General features: G+C 40.9%; 1 protein-coding gene across 1 annotated transcript; it reads right to left on the bottom strand.

Moving 5' to 3' along the window:
* Positions 1–829: 829 nt before the first annotated feature.
* LOC121188729 (ribonuclease inhibitor-like) lies at positions 830–3,886 on the bottom strand (the record flags this gene model as incomplete). The annotated part of the gene is made up of 4 exons (XM_041048582.1): positions 830–998; positions 1,795–1,968; positions 2,765–2,938; positions 3,735–3,886. Coding segments are annotated over 4 exons (669 nt in total), but the record flags the coding sequence as incomplete, so codon positions are not given.
* Positions 3,887–10,151: the final 6,265 nt, after the last annotated feature.

Raw genomic sequence — 10,151 nt, 5'->3', positions numbered from 1 at the left:
GCTGCAGACATTCAGCACATGTGCAGTGTGTTGAATGAGACATTTCATCACATTCCAGTCATGTGTCTTTGGTCCAAAGCAAGTTCAGCTTCCTCCAACACTCTCTGCTCACACATTTGAATCTGCTGTTCCAGCATTGCATTCTGGGATTCCTGGCCCCACCTTCCTGGTGGCTGTCAGCTTAGGGGGGTCTGTGTCCCTGTGACAAAGACACAGTGGGACGTTGACACCCAGTGGGCTCAGTGATTGGTCGGCTGTGTGGAGCTGAGAAAGGAGCCAGGGTTTGAACTTCTCTCTCTGCTCTGTTTTCATTGGTTCCACAAATATTTGTGTCCCTGTTCAGCTCAGCAGCTGAGTGTAGCTCTATGAATGTCTTCAGGAGACACTGTGTGAAAATGTCCTCTCCGTATTTAAACCATGGTGACGTGTCCTCTCTGTGACAGCAGGCTTTTCACTGTGCCTGTGAGTGAGGCCATTGGGAGCAGCTATGAACACTTGTGCCTTCAGACCTGCTCACACGTGTTGTACAGATCAGTTCTAGTCAAACATCCTGATCTCAATGAGACTTTGTGAATAACACAAGCTCAACTCAGTCAAACTGCTGACACTGTCAATGTGAACTGTAAGAGTCAGAATCCAAATCATTTTCAAAGCTTTAAAAATCACTTTGAAAATCAGAGTCAGCACTTTCACAACTTCCTTTCAACCATTTCACACTTTGAATGTTAGAAATTCTGAAGGAGATTTGACCTAATAAATACTGAATAAAGCACAACTTTCACATCATATTCATCTCAGCACACAAGTAAACAATGGAGTCTGACCTCAGAGTCTCCAGTCCACAGTCTGGACTCTGCAGAAAACCACACAGATCCTTCAGGTCTGAATCCTGCAGGTTGTTTTCACTCAGGTCCAGGTGTCTCAGATGGGAGGGGTTGGACTTCAGAGCTGAGGCCAGAGAAGCACAGCTGATCTCTGACAAACTGCAGCGCCTCAACCTGAATAAAGAATAAAAGATGTGAGTTTAGGAGACAAAGTTCCTGCTTGAAAGCGTTGAGTGTTTCATCATCTGTTCAGAGCTGAAGAAGGTTGAGAATGTACAAGTTTGGAAAATGGAAACTCCAAACACCTGAACCAACAGGATGCAGCTTAAAAACAGTCAGATACTAAAAGTCAAACACAGCTCTCATTAATATTAATGACAACATGCTGCTGCTTCAATAAAGACATAGTGACTTCAGCTCTTAAACTCTTCCAGCTCCACCAGTGGCTCCATCTATACAAACTCATGTTGTTGACATTTGTTTCAGATTCTACTAAAGATCCTAAAGTTTTGACAGAGAACAAACATGTCAGGCTGAAGTTTGGAGGAAAGTCAACAAATGATTGAGACAAAATGGAAAAGATTTTCACTTCATGTAACGGTGACGACATTTAACAAACATGCTGAGTTTGCTCTGAATATCTGAGTCACTTTGACTTTAGTCTCATCACTTTCTAGTCGTGTTGGAAGATAAAAAATACTGAATATATATTTGTTGATGTGAGTGTGGAAAAAACTTGTATGTGATTTAAAGAGTGAAGCTTTTTTCTTGTTAAATGAAGCTTTGAAATCTGTAGCTCACATTGCTCTGCCACAGTCAGTGGACTAAACCACAGAAGAAGAAAACAGACTTTACCATGAAGATCCTCAGTGTGGATCAGTATAATATCAGTGTGATGTCTGCACTTTACTGTCAGCACAACTTTCACATCATATTCATCTCAGCACACAAGTAAACAATGGAGTCTGACCTCAGAGTCTCCAGTCCACAGTCTGGACTCTGCAGAAAACCACACAGATCCTTCAGGTCTGAATCCTGCAGGTTGTTTTCACTCAGGTCCAGGTGTCTCAGATGGGAGGGGTTGGACTTCAGAGCTGAGGCCAGAGAAGCACAGCTGATCTCTGACAAACTGCAGCGCCTCAACCTGAATAAAGAATAAAAGATGTGAGTTTAGGAGACAAAGTTCCTGCTTGAAAGCGTTGAGTGTTTCATCATCTGTTCAGAGCTGAAGAAGGTTGAGAATGTACAAGTTTGGAAAATGGAAACTCCAAACACCTGAACCAACAGGATGCAGCTTAAAAACAGTCAGATACTAAAAGTCAAACACAGCTCTCATTAATATTAATGACAACATGCTGCTGCTTCAATAAAGACATAGTGACTTCAGCTCTTAAACTCTTCCAGCTCCACCAGTGGCTCCATCTATACAAACTCATGTTGTTGACATTTGTTTCAGATTCTACTAAAGATCCTAAAGTTTTGACAGAGAACAAACATGTCAGGCTGAAGTTTGGAGGAAAGTCAACAAATGATTGAGACAAAATGGAAAAGATTTTCACTTCATGTAACGGTGACGACATTTAACAAACATGCTGAGTTTGCTCTGAATATCTGAGTCACTTTGACTTTAGTCTCATCACTTTCTAGTCGTGTTGGAAGATAAAAAATACTGAATATATATTTGTTGATGTGAGTGTGGAAAAAACTTGTATGTGATTTAAAGAGTGAAGCTTTTTTCTTGTTAAATGAAGCTTTGAAATCTGTAGCTCACATTGCTCTGCCACAGTCAGTGGACTAAACCACAGAAGAAGAAAACAGACTTTACCATGAAGATCCTCAGTGTGGATCAGTATAATATCAGTGTGATGTCTGCACTTTACTGTCAGCACAACTTTCACATCATATTCATCTCAGCACACAAGTAAACAATGGAGTCTGACCTCAGAGTCTCCAGTCCACAGTCTGGACTCTGCAGAAAACCACACAGATCCTTCAGGTCTGAATCCTGCAGGTTGTTTTCACTCAGGTCCAGGTGTCTCAGATGGGAGGGGTTGGACTTCAGAGCTGAGGCCAGAGAAGCACAGCTGATCTCTGACAAACTGCAGCGCCTCAACCTGAATAAAGAATAAAAGATGTGAGTTTAGGAGACAAAGTTCCTGCTTGAAAGCGTTGAGTGTTTCATCATCTGTTCAGAGCTGAAGAAGGTTGAGAATGTACAAGTTTGGAAAATGGAAACTCCAAACACCTGAACCAACAGGATGCAGCTTAAAAACAGTCAGATACTAAAAGTCAAACACAGCTCTCATTAATATTAATGACAACATGCTAATGCTTCAATAAAGACATAGTGACTTCAGCTCTTAAACTCTTGCAGCTCCACCAGTGGCTCCATCTATACAAACTCATGTTGTTGACATTTGTTTCAGATTCTACTAAAGATCCTAAAGTTTTGACAGAGAACAAACATGTCAGGCTGAAGTTTGGAGGAAAGGCAACAAATGATTGAGACAAAATGGAAAAGATTTTCACTTCATGTAACGGTGACGACATTTAACAAACATGCTGAGTTTGTTCTGAATATCTGAGTCACTTTGACTTTAGTCTCATCACTTTCTAGTCGTGTTGGAAGAAGAAAATACTGAATATATATTTGTTGATGTGAGTGTGGAAAAAACTTGGATGTGATTTAAAGAGTGAAGCTTTTTTCTTGTTAAATGAAGCTTTGAAATCTGTAGCTCAACATTGCTCTGCCACAGTCAGTGGACTAAACCACAGAAGAAGAAAACAGACTTTACCATGAAGATCCTCAGTGTGGATCAGTATAATATCAGTGTGATGTCTGCACTTTACTGTCAGCACAACTTTCACATCATATTCATCTCAGCACACAAGTAAACAATGGAGTCTGACCTCAGAGTCTCCAGTCCACAGTCTGGACTCTGCAGAAAACCACACAGATCCTTCACTCCTGAATCCTGCAGGTTGTTTTCACTCAGGTCCAGCTCTCTCAGATGGGAGGGGTTGGACTTCAGAGCTGAGGCCAGAGAAGCACAGCTGATCTCTGACAACCTGCAGTGACTCAAACTGAATAAAGAATAAAAGATGTGAGTTTAGGAGACAAAGTTCCTGCTTGAAAGCGTTGAGTGTTTCATCATCTGTTCAGAGCTGAAGAAGGTTGAGAATGTACAAGTTTGGAAAATGGAAACTCCAAACACCTGAACCAACAGGATGCAGCTTAAAAACAGTCAGATACTAAAAGTCAAACACAGCTCTCATTAATATTAACAGTGGTGGAATGTAACAAAGTATTTGTACTTCGTTACTGTACTTAAGTATTTTTTTACGTATTTGTACTTTACTTAAGTAAAAATAATAATGCATACTTTGTATTTTACTCCATTACATTTCGCAGCAATTATCTGTACTTTCTACTCCACTACTTTTCTACAATTTATGCCGTTACTCGTTACATGTTATGAACATCATTTCCTCAAAATCTTGCATGAAAAAAATTGCTGATTGCGTTGAGGCGTTGTTTGCCATTGCCAGCCTATCAGGTGGCTCTGTTACCTCCAATGATGGCAGAGCGCGCATCTGGTAGGAGCACGAGCTAGTGGGCTGGCCTGATTACGGCGAGAAGAAACGACACGTGACATCAACAGAACCCAGAGCCAACGTCGGCTGAGCGTGAGTCTGAGCCCTCCAGCTCAGAATCAGACAGCCGTCTTTGGCCGTATTTAGAAGGTGATATAGGCAGAGGCATAAATCAGTATATTTACATTCTTTGTCAAAATTTGTGGGCGCAGTACGTTAAGAGTGCGGCTTTGGACTTTGGACCGGCTTGAGATCCGAGGGTCGTGGGTTCGATCCCTCGACCAAGCGCAAAAAAACGGATACGGTGGTGGTGAAGGAGACGCGCCTCCCCTGCCTCTGCGACCATGGCTGTGGTGCCCCTGAGCAAGGCACCGATTCTCCCCAGCTACCCGGGCGCCTCACTAGGCAGCCCCCTGCCCCAGCGTCTCTAGTGCATGTTGCTCATGTGCATAATGCTTGTGTGTGTGTGTTTCGTTCAGTTGGTGTGGGTAAAATTCAGAGAATAATTTCCCCAGGAGGGATCAATACAGTAATTTAAAATAAAGAATAAAAAATGTCCCTGGCACTGAGACAACCCATTTCATGAGTACTTTTACTTTAAAAAATACTTTAAAGTAAATTTAAAAGTAAGTACTTAGTACTTTTACTTAAGTAAGATTCTTGATGCAGCACTTCCACTTTCACTTGAGTATATTTTTTGTGGGATATTTGTACTTTTACTTAAGTACTAAGCTTCAGTACTTCCTCCACCACTGAATATTAATGACAACATGCTGCTGCTTCAATAAAGACATAGTGACTTCAGCTCTTAAACTCTTCCAGCTCCACCAGTGGCTCCATCTATACAAACTCATGTTGCTGACATTTGTTTCAGATTCTACTAAAGATCCTAAAGTTTTGACAGAGAACAAACATGTCAGGCTGAAGTTTGGAGGAAAGTCAACAAATGATTGAGACAAAATGAAAAAGATTTTCACTTCATGTAACGGTGACGACATTTAACAAACATGCTGATGTGGTGGGGAGCCTCCCCTACTCTAGGTGGAGCTGCTGAGTGCAGCCGTGAGCCAGTCCCTCCTAACTCCTCCTAATCAAGAACAAGCTATATAAGACATGTGTGACCTTTTGTCCCCCTCTTTGCCTCCTGCTCTGTTCCTGCTGTGGCTGTCCAGGTGCTGCATTGCTTGTCAGGGGTTTGATAATAGTTTTTAACATCCTGTGGTGAGTTGGCCGATGATTGTTCCTTTTCTTTAAATACTTTTTAAATAAGCAGTGTGAACTTGGTTAATGATGGTTTTCCCCTTTCTTTTAGGTTCACCTGCACTATTGCTGTTTTGCCCTTTTGTTTTGCCCCTTTCTTTTGCCCTTAGTTTGCCTTTGTTGGATCTTAGGTTAGCCTTTGTCTACTTGTTTAGATTTATCTTTTATATTTAGTTGTGGCTGGTACATTTAGTTTGACCTTTTGTTTTTTGACTTTTGCCTTGAGTTTAGGCTTCAGTTCCTTTGGTTATTTTTTTTATTGATTTCTTTTGTTTGAATTTTCTCCTGGCCAACTGGGTTATTTTGTATTTTGATTAGCTGGTTATTGTTTATCGAGTTATATTTGCTTTACAATCATTGTTCATTTGCTTGTGGCTTAATTCTGTTTTGAGATCCTTTTCTTTCTAGGCGGGGTGCTACTGAGGAGAGGCTAGGCACCGGTGGTGAGGGCCCTTCACTTCATTGCATGTGCGTTAATACACAGGGACACTGTAGACTGCACCATTTGCCGTGAGGTTGCCGTGAGTGTGATTTGCTTGATTTGCTGCACCAAGGGTGAGTAGTGGTAGCACTCCTGGCACTCCGTTGTGTAGTCTGCCTCTCTGCATGTGGCCTCTGCCTAGTGTTTTAACTTGAATTTTAAAATCTTAAATATATTGTTCTTTTTAATTCATTGTTGAGGCCTTCCTCCTGTTTTTAGTATCTAGAATATAATAAAATACATTTTTACTATTTCATTCAGTTGCCGGTACTTTTTTTCACTTTTTCTTTCTTTTTCAGCAGTTCTCATCCGTTCCAGTCGTTGTTTGGTTTTTTTGTGACTATTAAATACATTTATAAGTCTTTTAACTCACGTCTCTGCCTCAGTAACGTACCTGTGTGTCTTGTACATTCATTAAGAAGTTTATGCGAAGGAATTTCCTGGGGTGCATGTCCCCAGGTGGTGTTGTCGGTGATTGCAATCCTCCCCTTAGTGCCCCCCCCTCGCCACACTGAGTTTGTTCTGAATATCTGAATCACTTTGACTTTAGTCTCATCACTTTCTAGTCGTGTTGGAAGAAGAAAATACTGAATATATATTTGTTGATGTGAGTTTGGAAAAAACTTGGATGTGATTTAAAGAGTGAAACTTTTTTCTTGTTAAATGAAGCTTTGAAATCTGTAGCTCAACGTTGCTCTGCCACAGTCAGTGGACTAAACCACAGAAGAAGAAAACAGACTTTACCATGAAGATCCTCAGTGTGGATCAGTATAATATCAGTGTGATGTCTGCACTTTACTGTCAGCACAACTTTCACATCATATTCATCTCAGCACACAAGTAAACAATGGAGTCTGACCTCAGAGTCTCCAGTCCACAGTCTGGACTCTGCAGAAAACCACACAGATGCTTCACTCCTGAATCCTGCAGGTCGTTTGCACTCAGGTCCAGGTGTCTCAGATGGGAGGGGTTGGACTTCAGAGCTGAGGCCAGAGAAGCACAGCTGATCTTTGACAACCTGCAGCGACTCAACCTGAATAAAGAATAAAAGATGTGAGTTTAGGAGACAAAGTTCCTGCTTGAAAGCGTTGAGTGTTTCATCATCTGTTCAGAGCTGAAGAAGGTTGAGAATGTACAAGTTTGGAAAATGGAAACTCCAAACACCTGAACCAACAGGATGCAGCTTAAAAACAGTCAGATACTAAAAGTCAAACACAGCTCTCATTAATATTAATGACAACATGCTGCTGCTTCAATAAAGACATAGTGACTTCAGCTCTTAAACTCTTCCAGCTCCACCAGTGGCTCCATCTATACAAACTCATGTTGTTGACATTTGTTTCAGATTCTACTAAAGATCCTAAAGTTTTGACAGAGAACAAACATGTCAGGCTGAAGTTTGGAGGAAAGTCAACAAATGATTGAGACAAAATGGAAAAGATTTTCACTTCATGTAACGGTGACGACATTTAACAAACATGCTGAGTTTGCTCTGAATATCTGAGTCACTTTGACTTTAGTCTCATCACTTTCTAGTCGTGTTGGAAGATAAAAAATACTGAATATATATTTGTTGATGTGAGTGTGGAAAAAACTTGTATGTGATTTAAAGAGTGAAGCTTTTTTCTTGTTAAATGAAGCTTTGAAATCTGTAGCTCACATTGCTCTGCCACAGTCAGTGGACTAAACCACAGAAGAAGAAAACAGACTTTACCATGAAGATCCTCAGTGTGGATCAGTATAATATCAGTGTGATGTCTGCACTTTACTGTCAGCACAACTTTCACATCATATTCATCTCAGCACACAAGTAAACAATGGAGTCTGACCTCAGAGTCTCCAGTCCACAGTCTGGACTCTGCAGAAAACCACACAGATCCTTCACTCCTGAATCCTGCAGGTTGTTTTCACTCAGGTCCAGGTGTCTCAGATGGGAGGGGTTGGACTTCAGAGCTGAGGCCAGAGAAGCACAGCTGATCTCTGACAACCTGCAGTGACTCAAACTGAATAAAGAATAAAAGATGTGAGTTTAGGAGACAAAGTTCCTGCTTGAAAGCGTTGAGTGTTTCATCATCTGTTCAGAGCTGAAGAAGGTTGAGAATGTACAAGTTTGGAAAATGGAAACTCCAAACACCTGAACCAACAGGATGCAGCTTAAAAACAGTCAGATACTAAAAGTCAAACACAGCTCTCATTAATATTAATGACAACATGCTGCTGCTTCAATAAAGACATAGTGACTTCAGCTCTTAAACTCTTCCAGCTCCACCAGTGGCTCCATCTATACAAACTCATGTTGTTGACATTAGTTTCAGATTCTACTAAAGATCCTAAAGTTTTGACAGAGAACAAACATGTCAGGCTGAAGTTTGGAGGAAAGTCAACAAATGATTGAGACAAAATGGAAAAGATTTTCACTTCATGTAACGGTGACGACATTTAACAAACATGCTGAGTTTGCTCTGAATATCTGAGTCACTTTGACTTTTGTCTCATCACTTTCTAGTCGTGTTGGAAGAAGAAAATACTGAATATATATTTGTTGATGTGAGTGTGGAAAAAATTTGGATGTGATTTAAAGAGTGAAACTTTTTTCTTGTTAAATGAAGCTTTGAAATCTGTAGCTCACATTGCTCTGCCACAGTCAGTGGACTAAACCACAGAAGAAGAAAACAGACTTTACCATGAAGATCCTCAGTGTGGATCAGTATAATATCAGTGTGATGTCTGCACTTTACTGTCAGCACAACTTTCACATCATATTCATCTCAGCACACAAGTAAACAATGGAGTCTGACCTCAGAGTCTCCAGTCCACAGTCTGGACTCTGCAGAAAACCACACAGATCTTTCAATCCTGAATCCTGCAGGTTGTTTTCACTCAGGTCCAGGTGTCTCAGATGGGAGGGGTTGGACTTCAGAGCTGAGGCCAGAGAAGCACAGCTGATCTCTGACAACCTGCAGTGACTCAAACTGAATAAAGAATAAAAGATGTGAGTTTAGGAGACAAAGTTCCTGCTTGAAAGCGTTGAGTGTTTCATCATCTGTTCAGAGCTGAAGAAGGTTGAGAATGTACAAGTTTGGAAAATGGAAACTCCAAACACCTGAACCAACAGGATGCAGCTTAAAAACAGTCAGATACTAAAAGTCAAACACAGCTCTCATTAATATTAATGACAACATGCTGCTGCTTCAATAAAGACATAGTGACTTCAGCTCTTAAACTCTTCCAGCTCCACCAGTGGCTCCATCTATACAAACTCATGTTGTTGACATTTGTTTCAGATTCTACTAAAGATCCTAAAGTTTTGACAGAGAACAAACATGTCAGGCTGAAGTTTGGAGGAAAGGCAACAAATGATTGAGACAAAATGGAAAAGATTTTCACTTCATGTAACGGTGACGACATTTAACAAACATGCTGAGTTTGCTCTGAATATCTGAGTCACTTTGACTTTAGTCTCATCACTTTCTAGTCGTGTTGGAAGAAGAAAATACTGAATATATATTTGTTGATGTGAGTGTGGAAAAAACTTGGATGTGATTTAAAGAGTGAAGCTTTTTTCTTGTTAAATGAAGCTTTGAAATCTGTAGCTCACATTGCTCTGCCACAGTCAGTGGACTAAACCACAGAAGAAGAAAACAGACTTTACCATGAAGATCCTCAGTGTGGTTCAGTATAATATCAGTGTGATGTCTGCACTTTACTGTCAGCACAACTTTCACATCATATTCATCTCAGCACACAAGTAAACAATGGAGTCTGACCTCAGAGTCTCCAGTCCACAGTCTGGACTCTGCAGAAAACCACACAGATCCTTCACTCCTGAATCCTGCAGGTTGTTTTCACTCAGGTCCAGGTGTCTCAGATGGGAGGGGTTGGACTTCAGAGCTGAGGCCAGAGAAGCACAGCTGATCTTTGACAACCTGCAGGAACTCAAACTGAATAAAGAATAAAAGATGTGAGTTTAGGAGACAAAGTTCCTGCTTGAA

The sequence above is a fragment of the Toxotes jaculatrix genome, chromosome 10, assembly GCF_017976425.1.
Source record: "Toxotes jaculatrix isolate fToxJac2 chromosome 10, fToxJac2.pri, whole genome shotgun sequence".
NCBI lineage: Eukaryota > Metazoa > Chordata > Actinopteri > Toxotidae > Toxotes > Toxotes jaculatrix.
The sequence above is the reverse complement of the archived record's forward strand: the minus strand, read 5'-3'. Positions and strand labels throughout refer to the sequence as shown.